This window comes from Uranotaenia lowii, chromosome 3, assembly GCF_029784155.1.
Source record: "Uranotaenia lowii strain MFRU-FL chromosome 3, ASM2978415v1, whole genome shotgun sequence".
Taxonomy (NCBI): Eukaryota; Metazoa; Arthropoda; class Insecta; order Diptera; family Culicidae; genus Uranotaenia; species Uranotaenia lowii.
Genome location: NC_073693.1, coordinates 158,466,465 through 158,489,300, shown reverse-complemented (window position 1 = coordinate 158,489,300; position 22,836 = coordinate 158,466,465). Strand labels below are relative to the sequence as shown.

The 22,836-nt window shown below is 38.6% G+C and overlaps 2 protein-coding genes across 4 annotated transcripts in view; both read right to left on the bottom strand.

Moving 5' to 3' along the window:
• The window catches only part of LOC129753178 (TBC1 domain family member 31), a 61,669-nt gene that overhangs the window by 6,440 nt on the left and 32,393 nt on the right, over positions 1–22,836 (bottom strand). The gene's annotated exons all lie outside the window — the stretch shown is intronic.
• Positions 1,755–5,497, bottom strand: LOC129753180 (uncharacterized). 3 transcript variants are annotated; one of them, XM_055748981.1, is made up of 3 exons: positions 3,399–5,497; positions 3,244–3,321; positions 1,755–3,149 (listed from the first exon to the last, which is right to left on the bottom strand). In XM_055748981.1, the coding sequence occupies exon 1, from the start codon at positions 5,323–5,325 to the stop codon at positions 4,111–4,113; it is 1,215 nt and encodes a 404-aa protein (XP_055604956.1). In that variant the 5' UTR covers positions 5,326–5,497; the 3' UTR covers positions 1,755–3,149; positions 3,244–3,321; positions 3,399–4,110. The 3 variants fall into 3 exon arrangements, with proteins under 3 accessions (XP_055604956.1, XP_055604954.1, XP_055604955.1); XM_055748979.1 differs by having other exon boundaries at positions 1,755–2,728; positions 2,849–5,497; XM_055748980.1 differs by having other exon boundaries at positions 1,755–3,321.

Genomic DNA, 22,836 nt, shown 5'->3' with positions numbered 1-22,836 from the left:
TGGCGATCCGGAGCCAGATCAGAAAGGCCCGTTTTGCATTTGCGAGTCTCCGAAACATCTGGCGGTCACGCCAGATCTCTCTACGAACGAAAATTCGAATTTTCAACTCAAACGTCAAATCCGTATTGCTGTACGGGTGCGAAACTTGGTGCACATATGCGGTGACGACGCGAAAACTGCAAGTTTTTGTAAACCGCTGCCTGCGGAATATCATCCGCGCTTGGTGGCCTGGCAACTGGATCTCGAATGAGGAACTACATCGCCGGTGTCATCAAAGGGCGCTAGAAATCGAGATTCGGGAACGTAAATGGAGATGGATTGGGCACACGCTGCGAAAAGATGAAAACGAGATTTGCAGAGAGGCGCCAGATTGGAATCCAGAAGGACATCGAAGAAGAGGCAGACCCAGAAACTCGTGACGGCGAACCCTAGCCGCTGAAATCCGAACTGTCGACGAGAGTCTTGACTGGGACCAGGTGAAGACGCTGGCTCCGGATCGTCAACAGTGGAGGTCTTTTACCACGGCCCTATGCACCGGAGGATCGGCGCGGGACCATCAAGTAAGTATATAAGTAAGCAATTTATTCAGATTTTCTAGCACTAAAATACTACTACGCACTGGATTTTGAGTATAATTACTCAAGATATCCGCAATAAATTTATATTCACCCGAAAGCCAATTTCATACCGATTCTAGTAGTGTAATTACATAAGCGCTGCGATAATTTACAAAAATGTACGTTGTTTTTTCTTAGTCTTTGAATAACGGAAAACTGAAATGTTACAGGTGAATAATGTCTGAAAAACATATTTGAGTTACATTACAAGGTTTCAAAAATTATAAATTTTGTAAAAATCGGTTAAGTTACAAGAGAGATATGTTGGTTTAAGTCAGGAATGTTAAATTGACACTCCAGGGACTGTAACGGGAAAAACAATTCACGGATGGATGAGTATTAAGCGTACCAGCAATAGCGTCACTAGGATCTTTTCCGGGTGACGTGGCGAAGAAGTGGGACACCGCAACGAATTGAGCACTTTGGAGACCTCATAGCCCCTCGACTCAGTCGCACAGTTTCCAGCCAGCATCATCAGCCGTCCCAGCCCTGAGTTCGATCGTGGTAATGAGGCTCTCCAGCCTGCATTCCCAGGCAAGTATTTATTTTCTTCGAGAACATTATCTCTGTTTGATAATATTTTACACCACCACAGACGTTCCGAGAGCTACCAGCATTTATTTCCCGCAAAAGCCTCGGCATTTTCTTTTTGGGATTCAACACCAGGATGCATCGACTTGAGCTTTATGGAGACCCCGGAGCCCATCGACTTAGTCGCGCTGTTTCCTGCCTGCGTCTTCAGTCGTCCTGGCCCTGAGTTCCTCCTCTCCAGGCAAGTACCAGGTTATGTTAAGAACATGCTCTTCGCGTATCTTGTTTCCACTCTACCACAGATGCACTCCGTCAAATCTTCCGGACCTCGTTAATCCTATGACTTCTTCTGGGCCTCCAGCACCGGGACGCAACGAACTAGGAATTACGGAGACCCCTGAGCCCTTCGACTCAGTCGCGCTGATTCCAGCCAGCGTCAACAGTCGTCCCGGCCCTGAATTCGTCTGTGGTGAAGGCCTGCGTTATCTGGCAAGTATTATATCACCGACAGTCCTTCTCCGCCTGATGTAATTTCCCTTTCCAGTGATCGTCGTTCCTGTTCTGCTTCTGAATCAGCCGACTCGATTAACATTTACTATCAGAATGATGGTGGTGTCAATTCTTGCTTGATTGACTATTTTCTCGCCAATTCGTGTTCCTGCTATGACATTATCGCCCTTACTGAAACATGGCTTAACGACCGCATTCTATCTAATCAGGTTATCGGCTCTGATTACGCAGTGTTTCGTTACGATCAAAGTCCACTCAACAGCAAAAAGTCGACCGGAGGCGGTGTGTTACTTGCCGTTAAATCTAAACTCCCCGCCATGCTTATTGAAGACGATTCTTTGGTTAATCTGGAAATTCTTTGGAACCGCATCAATCTTGGTGATCGGAAACTCTATGTGTGCGTAATGTACGTGCCTCCTGATCGTTCCAGTGACCTGGTTGTAGCCGAATCTTTTTCACGTTGCCTTTTTAACGTCAGTTCCATTTGCTCTCCTGAAGATGACATCCTCGTCATCGGCAACTTCAACATGCCTGGCTTAAAATGGTGCTCTTCACAAGGCGGCTTTCTGTTTCCAGATCCTGCGGTTCTTCTTTCACGGCACCCTGCAGCGTCTACTTAGATGTCTTAAGCACAGTGACTCTACGTCAGATAAATAACGTTGAAAACGAGAACGGCAGGATGCTTGACCTCTGCTTTGTTAACGAAGGGTTCAGGATTTCGACGATCGATTTAGCTCCCGCTCCACTCGTCAAAGCTGTCCTACATCACCCAGCTCTAGTGGTCTCACTCGGTGCCACTAGGTTATATTCTCCCATTGAGAAAACGTCTTACTATAAAGGTTTCAAGAATATGGATTCCGAAGCTATCGTGCGCGTTCTGGAATCCATCGAATGGGAAGTTGAGCTCGATCTCTCTGATCCCAACGCAGCTGCAGAGAAATTTACGAATATCCTTAATCACACTATCGATCGCCATGTGCTGAAACGTAGCTTAGGTGCTAATCTACGGACTCTGTGGGTCACTGAAGAACTGCGGCAACTGAAGACAGCTAAAAACGTGCTCTTCGTAACTATAACAAGTACAAGTATAAAAAACCAGTAAGCGCTGCTACCAGAATTATCTTAATCGGCTACAGCGAAACTTCAAGACCAGTCCGAAAATTTTTTGGAAGAACGTAAAAAATTCCTACCCCGAAATTTGTGAGCTCTCCGCCAGGAAATTCTCAAGCGTCTTTACAACTGAGGGCATTTCTTCAGAGCAACTAGCCTGGGCTGTCCGGAATATTTTACCTCTAGGTTCATCTTTGAATAGATTCCTAATTGAAGATGCAGCCATCTTGAAAGCGACAGCAAAGTTAAAAAATTCTACCTCTACGGGCCCGGACGGTATACCAGCAACTTTTTTGAAACGTTTTGTTCCCGAAGCTGGTAACAAGACGGTACGATCGACTTCCGTGAATTTGAACAGATTTTATTAATCAGTGGTTTCTCCTGCAAGCGATATACAATAGGGTAAACTACGTTAGTAACGCGAAAACTTTGATTGTATAAACTGAGATGATATTGTTATCATTAGATGACTTACGTTTAGTGTTTTATCGTATCTCGTTTGCTGTCTGGAATGCGATCCCGTACGGTAATAGTTTATCGTGTTCCGTGAGACCTAACATAAGTTTAATTTTTAATTCAAGTTCTGTTGTGTTATGTTCATGCGCAATCGTTTTTCTACAGGTGACTTACGTTTTTTAATAATCGGTGTGCTGTCCGAATTTCGACCTAGTGTGGGAGTTTTAACTCACGGGGCGTGAAACCTGACATAAGTTCAACGATATTTTTATGCTTCTGTGCACCGTCATTAAATTAATATCAGATGACTTACGGTTTGTATATAAATGTTTCTCGTCGCTGTTCGGAGTTCTACCCAGTACGGTACTGTTCGTTCATGTTGCGTGAGACCTAGCATAAGTTTAACGTTAAGTGCATGTTTCAGTGTGCTGTCATCAATGATTGTATGTTACCTGTAGTACTAGTCAGTCTGTCATTAACATTAACTGTACTAGTCACTAGTCAATAGTACACCTAACTGCATGAACTATAGTCACTAGAACACCTTACTGCATGAACTATAAAGAGCATAAATTTATCCTTAAAACAAATGTACTATTCTAAACTCTTTTAGCAAAATACCGGTGAATGTGGATGCCAACTAACTACCTTACAACTGTGCAACTTAAAGTTCAGTATTACCAGGCAGTTAATAACGGAATACTCAAAATGGTTTAGAATTGTTTGCCTTCTGGATCACATGCGTTTTTGATATGACATGCCGTTGTTTAGTTTCTCTCTCCTTTTCTTTCTCATCGTGGGCCATGACAGGCGAACTCTGGTGGGGGCTCGTTGGTAGCACCGGCGCGTTCGTGTATGACGTAACACTCCCCCGCAGTACGCAGAATTATGAATTCTGCTTACTACTCGTTGCGCCGACGTCTAGTACTGCTAACTTCACCGCTGGTCGATCGTAGGTATTACATGCAGTTCTCACCGTTGCACTACGGACTTGTCCGTCTCGACTTTTCGTGATGCTAGTGACAATTCCTTTTGGCCACAAGTTCCTTGGAAGGTCGTTGTCTACGATGACTACGATGTCATCTACTTCGATGGGTTTCACATTATAGTGCCATTTTGTACGGCGAGTTATCGTTGGAAGATATTCTCGTAACCATCTTTTCCAAAAATAATTAGCATATACTTGAGAGGTCTTCCAAGTGTTTCTCAAAGTATTCAAGTCGTCTTCGTACGGTACTACAGGTTTCAATCCACTGGAAGATCCCAGCAGGAAGTGGTTCGGAGTAAGGGCTTCGGTGTCTGAATTTTCTATCGGTAGGTAAGTGAGGGGTCGTGAGTTGATGATGTTTTCTATCTCCAGAAGTGCGTTACGCAGTACTTCATCTGTGGGGAGTCTAGGGAGCTTCATGTTGCTGAGGGTCTTCTTCACAGATTGTATCAATCGCTCCCAACTCCCACCCATGTGTGGGCTACTTGGCGGTAAAAATGTCCATTTAATATCCGTAGAGGTGAACTCTTCCATTAGTCTGTCATGATCCATGTCCCGAAGCGCATGTTTCAGCTCTCTATTTGCGCCTACAAAATTTGTTCCGCGATCGCTAAAGATCTCCAATGGTTTCCCACGTCTGGCTATAAAGTTGTGTAAGGCCATGATGCAAGAGCTGGTGTTGAGCGAATGCGCAATTTCGATATGGACAGCTCTTACTACCAAACAAGTTAAGAGAACTCCCCATCTTTTCTCGACGCGTCTTCCAACAACTACATTCAACGGTCCAAAGTAATCTATCCCAACGTAGGAAAAGGGTCTAGAATAAGCAGCGAGCCTGGCGAATGGTAGGTCAGCCATGAGTGGAGGTTGAGGATTTGCTTTGACAATTTTGCAAACTTGACATTTCCGTCGAATTTTATCACACACTCTTCGTAGCATTGGAATTTGATAAAGCTGGCGCAATTCGTTGACAACAGTTTCATTATTAATGTGATGGTAACGCTCATGCATAAATTGCACGATCAGTATTGTGACGTGATGATCTTTAGGCAGAATTATAGGATGAGCAGTGTTCAAATCAACAAACGTACAGGATCCAATACGCCCGCGCATACGTAAGACACCGTTTGCGTCGAGGAATGGGGATACTTTAAAGAGAGGACTTCTTTTTGGTAGAGTGATATTTTTATCAGATGAAGACAGCAACGAGATTTCCTCAGCATACACATCTTTCTGCGCTTGACGTAAGATACAAATCTCTGCAGCTCGCAATTCGCTTTGAGTGAGAACTCCAGTAGATAGTTTTTTTTCTTGTATAGTAGCTCTGATGTTTTGTAGGTATCGTATTACAAATGATATCACGCGTACCAGCTTCCACCATTTAGAGAATGTTGTAACATCAAAGGGTGGTTGTTGAATGATGTGAATGTTAATAAACTTCTGAAGCTCATTCGTTGTAGTCCTATAGAAGGATGGTTGTGTTGGCCACAATGTTTGTTCCTGACGAATGAATTTCGGGCCATTGAACCACCTGTTGGATGTGGAAAAGTCCGGGATTTTTTGCCACTTAGTTCCTTCGTCAGCAACATTTTCGGAGGACTCAATCCAATTCCACTCTGAGATTTCAGAGTTTTCCAAAATTTCTCCTACTCTGGCGGCTACAAATTTGCTGTATCTCCTGTGGTCTGAACGTATCCAACACAACACGTCCCTTGAATCGGTCCAAAAAAATCTCTGTGACGTATGTATACGATGACTTTCTCCGATATCGTTTGCTAGTCGTACACCGATGACGGCGGCTTGGAGTTCCAAGCGTGGGATGGAAACATATCGTAAGGGAGCAACACGCGTTTTCGAAGTGATGAAGGCACACTCTATTTGGTTAGATTCTTCGAACCGAAAGTATGCGACTGCCGCATATCCGTTTTCGCTGGCATCCACAAATACGTGTAGCTGAACCTTAGTACTGTGATTTGCTGACGTGAATCTTCGATAACATCGAGGAACTGAAACAGTTTCTACCTGTTTTAAAACATTTAGCCATGTACGCCACTTCGACAACTGTTCATCGTGTATTGGTTCATCCCACCCGACTCCAGATCGCCAAATTTCTTGCAGTAGAACTTTTAAATACATTAAGAAATTAGAGAGCATTCCTAGTGGATCATATATAAGCATGAGAACTCGAAGAACTTCTCTTTTAGTGGGTGTCTCGGTGCCGGACATTATCTCTTGGTTGCATCTGCGTGGCACCTTGAATGTAAATATATCTTCAACCGTATTCCACCACATTCCCAAAACCTTCTCTGAGCCTAACTCGTTGTCTACATTCAAATCCTTCTGAGAAGTTGAATTTTCTCCCAAAGCTTTTAACACTTGTCCCGAATTGGACAACCAACTTCGTATTTCGAATCCTCCTTCCGAGTGTATCATACGCACGTCCTTTACTAGTTGGATTGCTTCTCTCTCTGTTTCGACGCTGATAAGCATATCATCCACATATGTTCCAGAGCGGATCGCGTATACTGCTTCCGGGTATTTGTTGACAAATCGATCCGCATTCGTATTTTTAACATACTGTGCACTACTTGGTGAGCAGCTTGCACCGAATGTCATCACCTGCATAACGTACACCGTCGGAGTCTTCCCGATGACACCATCGTTCCATAAAAAGCGTTGACAATGTTGGTCAAGTTCGTTGATGCCAACTTGATGGAACATTTCTCTAATGTCCCCCGAAACAGCTATACGGTATTCACGAAATCTTAGAAGTACATGGGGCAGTGCAACGACTTGGTCGGGTCCTTTCAGTAAGAATGAATTTAAGGAGACACCACGGACTTTCGACGCTGCGTCCCAAACGATACGCAGTTTTCCAGGTTTATTTGGGTTGAAAACAGGAAAAATAGGAAGATACCATTGGCGACCTTGATGTTCACTTTCTTCTTGTGGTGAAAGTTTGCGAGTGTAACCTTTGAACTCGTACTCCAAGAGCTTCTGTTGCAGTTCTTTAGCCATCTTAGGTTCTCTAATCATACGTTTTTCCAAGCAAAGATGTCGTTTCATAGCCATCGCTTTGCTGTCTGGAAGTATCACGTCATCATATCTCCAAAGCAAACAGGTTTCATACCTCCCCTTCGCATATGCAGTTTTTGATCTCAATAGATCTAATGCTCGCGAATCATCTGAAGATAATCGATCGCTACTTGTTGAAATACCCAGGCTATCGAATGAAAAATAATCTCTTACTGCTGAATTAAGCGTTTCGCATTGACAAATGTGATAGGTAAAAGCTTGCTTATTTTCTTCGGAGAATGCCGATCCTGGCACAAGGCAGGGTCCATAAATAATCCATCCTAAGCGTGTCAAAACTGCAGTTGGTTGATTCTCAGCACCCTCCTTAGAATCGAATGGGTACTCCAGACGAATGTTATCCATTCCTAACAAAATCCTTGGTTTGACATTCTCATACGACTCCACCGGTATGTTAGACAGATGGTGAAAATGTTTCACTAATTCCGAAAGGCACAAACTCTGTGACGGAAGATCCAGGCTTCGTACTGTGTGTACACTCGAAAGAAGGAACTTATTTTTTTTATTCGAAGTGCCACTTATATCAACGGAGAACTTAACAGAATCAGCTTCATACCTCCCCTGCCCTGCCGTCCAGTTTATGCAGAGTGGGTACTGTTCTCCTTCCATATTCAATTCGTTCCACAAACTATGCTCCATCAACGTACAGGTAGACCCTGCGTCAAAAAAGGCATACGTTGTAATAGATTTATTCTTTCCGTAAACAGTAACTGGTACGTATTTAAGTAGAATCTCCTCATGTGAACGGTAATGGGTATTGCAAGATGAGTTTTGTGGAATTTTTCGGATATTGACTTTGTGCTTATTTTCGTCATGCAGAAGAAAGTGATGTAAATACTGACAGCCATTTTTGTTGCATTGAACCCTTACTTCACATGCCTTGAAGTGCCTTTTAAGACATTTGCGACAAATTTTCTTATCATTCACAAGAGACCAACGGGATGCAGTTGTCATTTCATTGAAGCGGGGACACTCGTTCAGACCAGCGCATTCTCCATTGCATGCAAGGCAGTTTCCACCAATAGCTTCAATGGGCGAATCGATGTGAACATGCAGATAGGCTTCATCTCTTTTCGTTTTTCCTGATGATTTAACCCACACCTGTGGTCTCGTTACCAGACTATAAGCCTCAACAATTCTTCCGATCCATTCGTTGAATTCTAACAAAGAGCTAGCGCCTGTTTTGTAAATATGCCTTGCCCATTTGTCTTTCAAAGGATAAGGAAGAACTTCAACCAATTCTTGTATCAACGTAGCATTGTATAAGCGTTCATCCATTCCGCACGCTTGGATTGTTGCGCAAAGATTTTGTACTCCGACACCGAAATCTATAATCGATTCCATTCTTTCCGCTTTAGGAGGTGGCATCATCCTTACTCGCCTAATCATTGTCTCGATGATTGAATCTGGGTTTCCAAACAATGTTTGTAAGCGATTCATTATGGTCGGAACATTATCAGGATGTAAAAGTAAACATTTCACAGCGTTCAGTGCCCTGTCTTGAAGACATCTTTCAAGTCGGTCAAGGAGTTCATCGTTTCCGAATGCACACATTCTAGACGTTCGTTCAAACGCCGCTATGAACCTGGGCCAATCTTCGGGATCACCACCGAACCTAGGAAGATCCTTCACAGTCTGTCGTGCCGCTAGATGATTTTTATTCAAGGCTACAGCTTTTTCTGTATTCTCTTTCAAGCATGTTCCAACCTCTCGTGGCGTTGAGGTGTGTCTCATTTGCGAGTGGCGATCGACAGACACATACGTAGGTTGTTGTTGAGTTCGCGACATTCCTGGTTTAGCAAGCATCTGCGGGTTAACTGAGTATTTCGGTAACGGAGTTTGATTCGCCCGTATCTCATTAATGTCATCTTCCTCAACTCTAACGCATTCAGTTTCATCTAACCAATCTTCAAGCTGCTTATTACTCATCACCGTCTCTGCTTCGCTATCGCTGGATTCCAAAAGTTCCTCCTCCAAGGCAAGACGTTCCTCAAGCTGCCTCTTTTCCAGTTCCTGTCTGGCTTCTAAAGCTCTCAGCTGCATCTCCTTCGCCTTTTCTGATCGTCTAGAGCATAGGTCGGCAACCTGCGGCTCGCGAGCCGCATGCGGCTCTTTTGATGTAAACCTGCGGCTCTTTAGTTCGCTGCGCTAATATGAATATATTTTTGAATAAAATTGTGCTAATGGGATAATTGAGTCTTTTGACCTGGCAAACGGATTTTCATAGGTCCACGAAAAAGGACCAAATGGCAAAATAGCATATTTTGACGAATAATTTAACAATTTTTTTTTCATTTTAGTGTTTATTAATTTATCTTCATAGTATACTGTCTCACGAAATAACTTGATAAACATTATTCATAAACCGTAAATGCAAAAAATAACTAATGTCTTACAAAAACAAAAACGTAAATCAAATTATTTATTTCCATAACGTGTGTTTATTGAAAAATCAATCGAACAAAAAGTGAACAGTAAAATCAAATTTTATCATTTACAAAAAAGTTGTTCTTGGACAGCTTTTGTTTTGTTACGAAACAACGTAACCCTCAAAATTTTTATATTTTAAGGGCTAGCAATAACTTTTTTTCTTTTTTCTAAAATCTTTTTAGAATTAACCAACCATTTCAAAAAATATTTACAAGTTTGACGCATAACAACATACAAATACACAGCAAAAATAATTCGTGTAATTTTAGATCGAAAGCGATGCACATAAACGGAACTTAGTTTTCGATCTAAAATTCTATCACGGCGTGTAAATTTAGATCAAAAGCGATGCACGAAAATGGAACGGCTTGTCGTGCAAAAATACATCGTGATGTAAAATTTGAGAATTCATTCTGGATATTGGCAGTTTTTAGTAAATATACAGGTTTTAAACATTGAAAAATGAAAAAAAAATACGATGATTATTATTATTGGACATTTATTTTTAAACAAAGCATTAAAAGTAAAATAAAAACCTTCACCCACCACCATGGAATGCGCCCAGTTGCATCAATCGTTTATCCTGGTCCACCCTGGTCAGTGTCACCCGTCGAATTGTTGAGAGGAATTCCTCTTCGGCAATCCGGATCCACGTCAGTATAATGAAATAAAGAAAAACTGTTAGATTTAAACACCTTTAGTTCTTTTTGTATTTCACTTAATTTACCGTCATTCGTTCGGAATTTCGTGGCTTTCTCGGGCTTTTATGATTTTGGATTCAAACAACCCACCAGCCTCGCCGCTATCAGCAAACAGCCAATTCAGCACATCTTGGTCGCAAGGTTGCCGAAATCACAGAAAAATCTGTTATTTCACAGAAATTTGAGCAAATTTTCATCACAGAATCTGTGTCACAGAACACAGAATTTTGAAATATTCACAGATTTCACAGAATTTTTCAATTTTCAATGTATATCAAAAATTATAATTTTTTCAGCCAATATAAACTTTGTTTTCTTATTTTGAATAAGCTAATTTTTAAAGGATTGACAACAGTAGGGTAAATGTACCCGAACTTGGCCCCTAAGGCATGGTTGACTATATTTCCCATGATTGTAGTCTTCCTGTAATATGTACCTTCAAAAGTCCTTAGACAAATATGATTGCTTACAAGCCTGAAATGTAGTAAAAATATATCCTAGCTTTAAAGCGGTGGATAATTTGAGATAAACCTGATCAAACTATTGATTGAAATGCTCCTTATTGTGGCCCCCGTTCCGAATTGTGGCCCTTTATGAGTTCCTTAAATTGGCCGCCTCTAGAAGAAATTTGCCTCACTAATACAACAACAGCCCCCACGAATTCGTTGATAATATCCTGGAAAGAAGCACAACAATGTTCTGTGTTGTTTTCAAAAAGTCGAAAGTACGAAATGTCAACCAATTTTTAGAATCGATATTTGCGTGCAGAATTATAATCTTACGTAAAAAAGTTTCACTTGTTTGTTCCAGTTTTTGGTGTGTTTAAAATTTCTATCATCAGAATGACAATCTAGAACAAATAGGTTCCACAATATTGCATTGGTTAACATAAATATGTTTATTAACCGAGCAAACAAATCGTTTGTTCAATTTTTTAAAATGAAATCTTGATGGATCTGTTCCCATTGAAGTTAACATACGATAGTGAATGTTCATGTTTTTTTTTATTCCACTCCCATAAAAGAAGGAGAGACATTTTAAAAACCATTATGACCGAGGCAAGGAGCAAGCTAAAGCTAAAACTCAAGTAAGCGAACGATTCTTTGAATCATACCTACATATTTAAAATGTCGCCCTTAGGAATTTTCTAGCAATCGTTTGAGTACACCCGGATAGCAAAACAAGACAAACTATCGCTCACTCCAGCCGGCCTGATAGAAATAGATTGCATCTCACTCGTTCGTTTGGGGACTATAGCCAATGGAAGCGAACAACAAATTTACAAGCTGGGTGAAATTCAAGCTGCATCCCACTCGCACTCATGCAAAATCATCATCCAAACTCGGCAGCGCTTCCTTCGCATATTCCTTTCCTAAGGAAAACAAACGTCGTCACCTCTGCTGATGCACAGTGATCCATAATATAAAACAAACTTGGTCAAAATATTATTTTTGATTCACATGAAATTGAAAACAATAAAATTTAGCTCTTATTAATATAGTTTTTCAACATTGTAATGCAATTACTTTTTTTTAATCAACATAATATTTACAATGTCATAATTTGAACTTTGTAACCATTCCTTTCAAAGCGACACATTTACAGCAAATGTTTATCTCCAGGACAAATAAAATGAAATCAAAATACGTTGAACCTTATTTCCAATTGTAGATGTTTTTTTGGGTATGGATAAAGTTACTTCAACGTTGAGATCCAAGATATCGATTCGGATCCGAATCCTGTTGATTTCGTGCTCAGAAGTTGAGAGAAAAAGTTCTAGAAATTTACCAAAAAAAGGCAGCTAAACTTTTAGTATTATAATTCCAAGAAAGATGCCAAATACGCTTGAGAGATAAATAAATTGATTATAGTCCAAAATACATTTATGGTATTTTTAAGTTATTTCAATTATTCTTTTTAATTTCGACCGGTTTTAAATTTCCAGACCACTGTGCACTAACGGCCGACGATTCGGCTGCCGGCTGCCGGCTACCGTCTGCCTGCTGATTTCGTTCTCACACATACATACAAACCTCAATTAGTGGAATTTCATGCCAAGATTAGGCGAAAAAAATGTTTATATTTTCTTCAATTTTAGATCAAATATGTACGTTGTTTGGAGTAGGTTATAATTTTATATTTTTTGCCACGTTTTGCTGTAACCAACGGTATTTTTTAGTGATTTTTTCATAGGGAAGTGTGTTTTTAAAATCGATCCGAAGGTGGCAGATGCACTAGCAAGGTAGGTTCATTTCAGATTTTTTCGAAAAATCGTAATTTTACTTCCAGTTCGTCATGTGAAAAAAAATTATTACGCAGTAATTTGGATTCGATTGCGGACAAATGCTATGCAGAATGTAGACAAATGCGATTTTCTTTTATGTTTGATTTATTTTGTATTTTTAGGCATATGTTTGACATATAAATTTCCAAAATGCATTTTGGCATGCCAAGATAAGGAGCATGCCAAGTTAAGGCTCACCCTAGTTGTTTTTCCAACCTAAATGTTTGAAAGATCCTATGTGTCGAGAACTTTCAATGAAATTAAAGGAAATAGCATCACAGAAAACCATCACAGAATTTTTGGATAAAATCACAGAAAGTCAGAATTTTTATTCTGACGGATTCGCCCTCAAAGTTAGCTGCCTAATGATGACGGTACGATCTTCTGGAATCTTAGGACAGCAGCTGTGGCTGTGACTTTTTACTTTTTTTTTTGGATGATTCTACAAAACGAACCATCTTTTTGAGTGAAAATTAACAAACTTTAGCCGCGAAAGAAACAAAAACAAGGGATTTGTCAAATTTTATATCGTTTTTAATGGAAAATCATATCCCAACGTTCGTTTCTAGACCATGCTGTGTAAATTTATGGCAAAGAATTCAATTTTACACTTTTTTATTTTAATCCGACGAAAAATAGACCATAAAGAGTATGAAATTACATCTTTTTAGAATTACACTAGGAAAAATATAGATGCCACAAGTTTTATACTGCGTATACTTTTAGAAATTTTTTGCTGTGTATTGGAAAACCACCCCAATCCTATCTTATTTATTTAAATTGAAGATCATAATTTTAATTTATCTGAATATAGATACTCCATTAGCAATCCAGTTGTCGGGTTTTAACCCCAGATTGCCCAGATTTTCAAAAAAAAAAAAAAAAAATGGGAAATGCCAGGTCCGGTCCTGTTGCCCGGATATCAAGGAGAAAGGCCCGAGTCTTTCCAGGATTATTAACATTTTTTACCAAATTCAAAATTTTCAGCTTGTTTCAGCGAAATAAATTCACAAGCATTTTCTGAAATTGTGAGATAATATTTGAACGCCACAGATGTGTCTTGGTAAAAATTATATTTCTTGTGTTTATTTTTCCGCTTTTCTTTCTCCCTTTTATAAAAATACGTAGATTTTGGCTGGATTGTTCCGGATATTACCTGGTTATGAGCTTAAAATTAAGAAACTCAATAACCGGATTTGCCCGGGCTTGATACATACAGTAAAATTATGGAAAGCCTACTCAATAAATAACGGGTTTAAAAGGAATAAAAACATGAAATTCAAGTACAAAATTTCAAAACTAAGAATTGAGAATTACAAATTATAGTTTAACAGCTTTTCAAACTCGAATCAGCTTTGAGAATGAAGGAAATTTTAGTTTTGAAAATCTATTTGAAAGTTTAGTCAAAGACTGAATACTTGTAATCAATAACTAAATTGACCTATTTGGACGAAGTGTCAGGAACGGAAATATTTTTTTTCATTTTCAATTAAGAGTTAATCACGCTTGATTTATTTCTGTTTAATTTTTGTTTTGTAACTTTAAAAGTATCTGTTCGGGTGGTGAACAAATTGCGGGTGGACTGTATTAGATTGAAGTGAGGCGTGGGCGTCGGATGATCGGGTCGGAAAATTCTTCTGGCGGATGCGGGTCGGATTGATTTTGATTTCCTTCTAGCTGGAAGGACGGTTCCACTTTGGAATGAATAAAGTGAGTAATCTAACTCATAAACATTATTACTAAGAGACATACGAGATTTAGGTGTGAATCGTATGAAATTTTCTCTTAACTGCCCTTTCCATTGTTATTTTAAAAGCTTCTCTTTGCCGAAGAAATTATAAATATTACGCTTATGTAAATATTTTCAAATCTTTCTCTGTAACATCATGAAAAGTATTGATTTAAGCTTTACAGGGATTTAAAATTTTCTATACTCGATATTTGCTAACGCATTAAAATCAAACCAAGTTTGAAGAATTGACGATCCAGAAAAAAATCCATGTAATTAATGGTAATCAGAAACATATTTATTTAAGAGAAAATACAAGAGTTATAAAAAAAAAACTCTAAAAAGCTTTAAGTTATTTTCGTAAAACTTAATGTTCATTGATTATTGATTATTCATATATTTTAATTTTTTTTAATCAAAACAAAAACATTAAATCTTTAATGTGGCTCTTTCAAACTTTGAATTTTTGATAATTTGAAGTTTTTGGCTCTTCCGACTCAAAAGGTTGCCGACCACTGGTCTAGAGCTTTTCGAACCCGCTTTCTTAGTTCTGTTCAACGATCCATTCGGATCAATCGACCGATTGACCGATGGCTCATGTTGTTCCTCTACACGCAAGTTTCCACTACGGCAAAACGTCACATCCTTTGGGATAGTTCCTGTATTTCTCCCGGGAAGATCTGTTGAAGAATTCTCTTTACCAATGCTAGGGGCTGAAGCTTCCGACTGCCTACTATACGGCTGCGACATGGGCCACTGCAACTGAAGCTGCTCAAAATGATCCAACATCTGCTGTTGCGTTTCTAACTGCTGCTGCTGCTGTTTTTCTAACCGCTTCTGTTGTTGTAGATCTTGTTGCCACCGCTTCTGCTGTTTACGGAGTTCATCGCGTTCACCGATTAAAGAAACCCTTTCCTTCAGCAAAGACTTCCTCTCACACTTTACACAAATCCAATCCCGATTTGCTACACTTTCATCTACGCCAGCGCACTCATAGTGATACCAAACATCGCATTGGTCACACTGCACCATTCGATTGGTATCAGGTCTACGGCATGTTCCACAACTCGCCCCTTCACTACCGGCTGAATTACTTGTATTATTATTTGAACCATTTCCATCTTCGTTATTCATCATTCCAAAGTAAACGAGAAATTTAATTTGTTCCCGAAGCTGGTAACAAGACGGTACGATCGACTTCCGTGAATTTGAACAGATTTTATTAATCAGTGGTTTCTCCTGCAAGCGATATACAATAGGGTAAACTACGTTAGTAACGCGAAAACTTTGATTGTATAAACTGAGATGATATTGTTATCATTAGATGACTTACGTTTAGTGTTTTATCGTATCTCGTTTGCTGTCTGGAATGCGATCCCGTACGGTAATAGTTTATCGTGTTCCGTGAGACCTAACATAAGTTTAATTTTTAATTCAAGTTCTGTTGTGTTATGTTCATGCGCAATCGTTTTTCTACAGGTGACTTACGTTTTTTAATAATCGGTGTGCTGTCCGAATTTCGACCTAGTGTGGGAGTTTTAACTCACGGGGCGTGAAACCTGACATAAGTTCAACGATATTTTTATGCTTCTGTGCACCGTCATTAAATTAATATCAGATGACTTACGGTTTGTATATAAATGTTTCTCGTCGCTGTTCGGAGTTCGGAGTTCTACCCAGTACGGTACTGTTCGTTCGTGTTGCGTGAGACCTAGCATAAGTTTAACGTTAAGTTCATGTTTCAGTGTGCTGTCATCAATGATTGTATGTTACCTGTAGTACTAGTCAGTCTGTCATTAACATTAACTGTACTAGTCACTAGTCAATAGTACACCTAACTGCATGAACTATAGTCACTAGAACACCTTACTGCATGAACTATAAAGAGCATAAATTTATCCTTAAAACAAATGTACTATTCTAAACTCTTTTAGCAAAATACCGGTGAATGTGGATGCCAACTAACTACCTTACAACTGTGCAACTTAAAGTTCAGTATTACCAGGCAGTTAATAACGGAATACTCAAAATGGTTTAGAATTGTTTGCCTTCTGGATCACATGCGTTTTTGATATGACATGCCGTTGTTTAGTTTCTCTCTCCTTTTCTTTCTCATCGTGGGCCATGACAGGCGAACTCTGGTGGGGGCTCGTTGGTAGCGCCGGCGCGTTCGTGTATGACGTAACACGTTTTATGCCACTTTTGCTGACTCCCATCAAATATATGTTTCAATCATCGCTGGACAACGCAATTTTTCCCTCACTTTGGAAGGAAGCTCCTATGTTTCCTGTCCACAAAAAAAGGGGACAAGCGAGATAATAGCAACTACCGTGGGATATCAGGTCTTTGCGTGATATCCAAACTCTTTGAACTGGTTATTATGGATCATGTTTTCTCGTTCTGCAAGCCTCAAGTTTTCAACGACCAGCATGGATTCATGCCTAAACGATCCACAACTACCAACTTACTGAGCTTCACATCTTTCGTTCAAGACTGCTTTGCCAGGAAGACCCAAACTGACGCCATTTACACTGATCTCTCTGCTGCGTTCGACAAGGTGAACCATGCTATTGCAAAGCTCAAACTCTTGGATCTCTACTGGATTGGTTCCGGAGTTATTTAACGGGACGGAAATTATCCGTTCGAGTTGGTGAATCCTTTTCCAGGTAATTCCCTGCCCCCTCAGGCGTGCCCCAAGGAAGCCATTTAGGACCGATAATTTTCGTAATCTACTTCAATGACGCAATCTCGCTTCTTGACGGCACAAAACTCGCTTATGCTGATGACGTGAAACTTTTTCACGCCATAAACAACCAAGACGACATCGACTTTTTACAGCAGCAATTTTCCGTATTTGCTTACTGGTGCGACATTAACTGCCTGCCGTTGAACCGCAGCAAATGCTCGGTAATATAATTTTCCCGTAAACGGCACACATTTCATGCTGAGTACATCCTTGGAAGCGATACCATCACCCGAGTGGAACACATCAACGATCTAGGAGTTATCCTCGATCAACGGCTGGAGTACAAGACTCACACGAACTATGTTGTTGACAAAGCTTCTAGAAACCTTGGATTCCTGTTTCGCATGGCCAAATACTTCAAAGTCGTGTATGTGGGACCAGTTCCAGAGTCTAGCATAGAACCGGAACAATCTCAATCCGTTTGTCCGATCAACGCGTAAACTGTTGTTATGGACTTCGCGGTGAAAGTGCACGACCGTTGTGATGCACGAAAGACGAACGACTGACGATCTGACTGAGCCAGTGGCGAAGCGCATTGGTGGGAAAGAGAAGATTGGAGGGAAAAGATCTCAATCGTGACGGGTATGACAATGCTGGCAAATTGTGGTGCCAGTTGCATTGTTTAGCTTATTGCATCATATGACAAAACATTATCACAAACATATCACAAAACATTGCGGTCGTGATTCGCTCATCGATCTTTTCATGAGAGAAGCTTCTACGTTTTTTTTTTACACTTTACAGTCGTTTTTTCCTAATTACTAATGCCAGCTCTTCTTTAAATTTATATTTAGCTCCATATTTGCCTTTTTGCGAATTCAACAAAACAACGTAGAAGTTTTCATTTATTCACGATCTTTCTCTTAATTCTAGCTTCGAAAAATAACGTTTTCCAATACTCACTCGTTTTCAAATTCCTTTAGTTTTTTTTTATTTCTCTTAGGTAATCAAGACAAACTCTGAATCTGAAACATCAAATTTATAGTAATAAATTATAACTTAGAATCATTTCATTTTCGATTCTGCTTCCGTATTTTGATTCATTTTAAATTTCTTAGTCAAATCTTTGTATCAGACTTCAGAAGAAATTCCAGATTCCAGGAGTCTCCTGAAAACAAACCCCTAACTTGTTAATTCAAAATAGAGACCAACGTGTCAAATGAAAATCACAGACTTTGCCATGAGACTCGGACCAAACCTAGCAGCCTTCACAATCCCAACAAAACTCAGATTAAGGTCAGATATTATTTTTTGGAAAAGACTCAAATTCCGGCAGTTGATTCAGTTCATATATTTTCTCACGTGAGCATTCCTCTTCAAGAATATATGCTATCAAGTAAAAAACAACAATCAAATTTGATTCATTTGCCGGTGTTCATCATTTACGAGTTGTCCTAATATTCAACAATTAACTCGTTTTAAAGATTGAAAACGCTGTTCATATATCTATGTACCAACTGATCTTCTTTGAGAAATTTGTTTCGTAACATATGTTATGCTTAAACATAATATGTGTTCTCGAGACAGATCAGAAAATTATTTGTCTTTCAGGAAACAAGCTGGACTCAATTCGATTGTTAAGGTAATTGGTTTAGCTTTTTATTAACATCTACAATCAATTGAATTTGAAAGATTTAAAACATTTTCTATTTAATACATTGGAGATAAATATCATACGGTTACAAATCGTTCACTCAAAAAATCTATCCGCCAGTTTGCCGAATAATTTGCCCAGAGCAAATCGCTTCGATATTTACTAAAGTATTAACATTTGAGCCTTAGCATATCCGTCGTAATCTACAGGGGTTCCCGCATGTGCTTTTGATAAATATTATGGTAATTTTCAATGGACCTGTTTCCGCCAGGATTCGTAAACAGCAGTTTGCGATCTCGAAGTGTGTCTACAATGACTTTGAATCAACGGAACGTCAAAAGTAAAAAATCATAATCATTTTTTCAACTTCATTCAACCAAAGTTTCAAAGTCGAAGGCATAAAACAAGAAACAATACAATGATATTCAATCATTCGGTATCCGCCACAATATTTATTTTTTTCTCAAAACATCAAGAGATAGTTGGTTACGTGAAGAAAACAGTAAATCATTAGACAAATTCCCATTTTTTTTCTTTATTGAGATTTCCTTCATCATTCCTTTTTTTTTGGCAACGGTATCCACGCATTGCAATTTATAGTCGACATTCGCCAAGCTATCGTACCCTGATATTCGGTATTTACCTATTTCTTCAATCCATTGGTCGGTATCCGCCGAAAAACTGAATTAAAATCTCCGGTATCCGCCGTTTTCATTGTTTTATTTCTAATTCAAAGTCGGTTTCCGCCGAACTTATGATTCTCATTCATCGGTTTTCGCCGGGTTTTTTTTTTAAGTCGGCATCCACCGAACAGCTTGGCATCACCCACCGGTATCAGCGGTTTTTTTTTTATTCATATTCGAACTGAAAGAATTACAACCGGTATCCGCCGGATTTTGATCCATAGTCGGCCAACCTATGGGAATCTTTAAACCAGTATCCGCCGGATTTTCTAAACCATAGCCGGTATCCGCCGAACTATGAAAATTTTTATACCGGTATCCGCCGGTTTTCAATCTATAGCCGGTATCCGCCGAACTATACCAATTTATATACCGGTATCCGCCGGTTTTCAATATATAGTCGGTATCAGCCGAACTATACGTATATCCGCCGGATTTTCTAAACCATAGCCGGTATCCACCGAACTATGGGAATTTTTATACCGGTATCCGCCGGTTTTCAATCTATAGTCGGTATCCGCCGAACTATAGCAATTTATATACCGGTATCCGCTGGTTTTTCTGTAAGCCATTGTCAAATTTCCAGATTGTCATCACTTGCTCATTTTTTCACTTTTCTGACCGCCGCACACAGGGGTAAATGAACCTAATAAGCGATCAAAATTATTTGCGGACAAACGGTAAACGATAGACATTTGATGTCTTCGCAACATTTTTATATTTTTTGATGATCTATCAAATTCTTGAAAGAAAAAAGTGATTTTTTCATCTGGAAGGGAGATAAAAAAATTATTTCTTGAAATAATTAGTTTAGCGTCTTGATGTCTTCACAAAAGTTGTAGATCTTATTATTTTAAGCAACTTTGTTGAAGACATCATAAAGATCGCTTGAAATTCAAAAAAGTTACGAGCATTTAAAAAATAACGAGAATTTTAACAAGTAATTTTGAGTTTTTATTTAATATCTTTTTAAGTACACGATTTACAAACTTGGTATATTTGAGAAAGTTGTTCAAATTGTTAAAACACACAATTTTGTAGAACATTTCAAATACATATTTCAACTAAGAAAGGAGATATACTGCAAAATATCCAAAATAATGCATTTTTTCAGAAAGTTATAACCTTAAGAGTTCGGACGAGTTCGGATAATTTTTTAAGTGGGTTTTGTTGGTCAAGTTATTGGCTTTCCATTGATATATAAATTAAACATTAGTTTTGAATAGATTTTGTTCAAACAAGCAATCAAAAATGAGCTTTTTCCTCTAAAAACAGGAAAAATTGGGGGGTTTTTTCTTCGAATTTTAAGTATTTCTAAAGGAAAAAGCTCATTATTGATTGCTAGTTTGCAGAAAATCTATTCAAAACTAATGTTTAATTTATATATCAATGGAAAGCCAATAACTTGACCAACAAAATCCACTCAAAAAATTATCCGAACTCGTCCGAACTCTTAAGTTATAACTTACTGAAAATAGACATTATTTTGGATATTTTGCAGTAAATCTCCTTTCTTAGTTGAAATATGTATTTGAAATGTTCTACAAAATTGTGTATTTTAACAATTTGAACAACTTTCTCAAATATACCAAGTTTGTAAATCGTATACTTAAAAAGATATTAAATAAAAACTCAAAATTACTTGTTAAAATTCTCGTTATTTTTTAAATGCTGGTAACTTTTTTGAATTTCATGCGATCTTTATGATGTCTTCAACAAAGTTGCTTAAAATAATAAGATCTACAACTTTTGTGAAGACATCAAGAAGCTCAACTAATTATTTCAAGAAATAATTTTTTTTATCTCCCTTCCAGGTGAAAAAATCACTTTTTTCTTTCAAGAATTTGATAGATCATCAAAAAATATAAAAATGTTGCGAAGACATCAAATGTCTATCGTTTACCGTTTGTCCGCAAATAATTTTGATCGCTTATTAGGTTCATTTACCCCTGTGTGCGCCGTTTTGTTGGCGTCTCAAACTTGATTTCATTTTTTTTTCACTTCGGGACACCAACTTAGGGGACACCAACACTGTGATGTCCTGTCCTGTCACGGTCGCCAAAATGTGGGACCAGTTCCAGAGTCTAGCATAGAACCTGAACAATCTCAATCCGTTTGTCCGATCAACGCGTAAACTGTTGTTATGGACTTCGCGGTGAAAGTGCACGACCAGTGATGCCACATTTCTATCGGTATTTTGAAACCCAAAAAAATCTTTTATCGGTATGTAAATCCTAAAAATCGGTATGAAAATCGGTATTTGAGGTGGATATTCAAAAATGCTTACATTATCAACTTGCTAAAGTATTTTTTTTTAAATAGAAGCTTGCAATAAACATCAAGTCTAAGAACTCTTATGAATGTTCATTTTTAGTTCAAAAATAACTGACTAAATGTGTTTTAGCATATATTATTGCATTTTCTCCGTAAATTGGTTCTAGGTAACAATAGTTTACACATAATGACGGTTTTGAAATTTTAACAGAATTTTATTTTTTACATTTTTACATTTACATTTACAACTTTTTATTTACATTTTTTTTAATTTAAAAACTAAGGCTATGATCATTTAGTATCCGGGCACTTTATTTCGGTGATAGCTACGTTAATAGAGCTCGGATATGCAAAACTTTAGTAGCGTTCTGTTTGTTATGAAAAGGGCTATCTTGCCTATTTTTGATAGATTTTTAAGTTAACGTGTGTTTGAGATATTAATGTCGCAAAAAGACATGGTAAAAATAATGTTGCACGAATTTGCTCCTTTTAAGCATTTTGCGCTTCGAAAATTAATCATTGTTGACTTGAAAGTTCATGAACTGTTGGTTTTTTCTGATTTTTTTTTTCGAATTAAATGGTGAAGAAGTATAAGGAGCCACTCTAGGATCCACACGAAGTTCAAACCAACCATCGGAGTGCAACCCTTGATCTTAAATATGGTAAAAAGTCTCTGGTTATTGGGGATAACTGAATGCAGACCCCTTAAATAATGCAAAATGTCCAATTCCGGCAGGCAAAAAGTGTGGCCTGACTAGAAGACACCAAGTAAATAATTAAAAATGATCAGTTCCAAAGATTGCAATCTATGCATCCGGTTTTTACGCAATATGACAGGTATGTTCTGATGGACAACAAAATTTATGTTAAAACCGGATTTAAGAAATCAAATTCTTCGAGATGCCTACTCATGAAAAGGTTCCAACCAGATTCTAATTGCTTTTTCCAGGCGAGTTTGTGTAAAATACCATGATTTTTCAAAGGTTTTGGATGACGGAAGTGTTTTTTTTTTTGTTGGAGGAAAATTTTCAAGAGTTCTGAAATGGAGGTTCTGGATTTTCTGAATTTCAAAGTAAATGAAAAGTTTGTC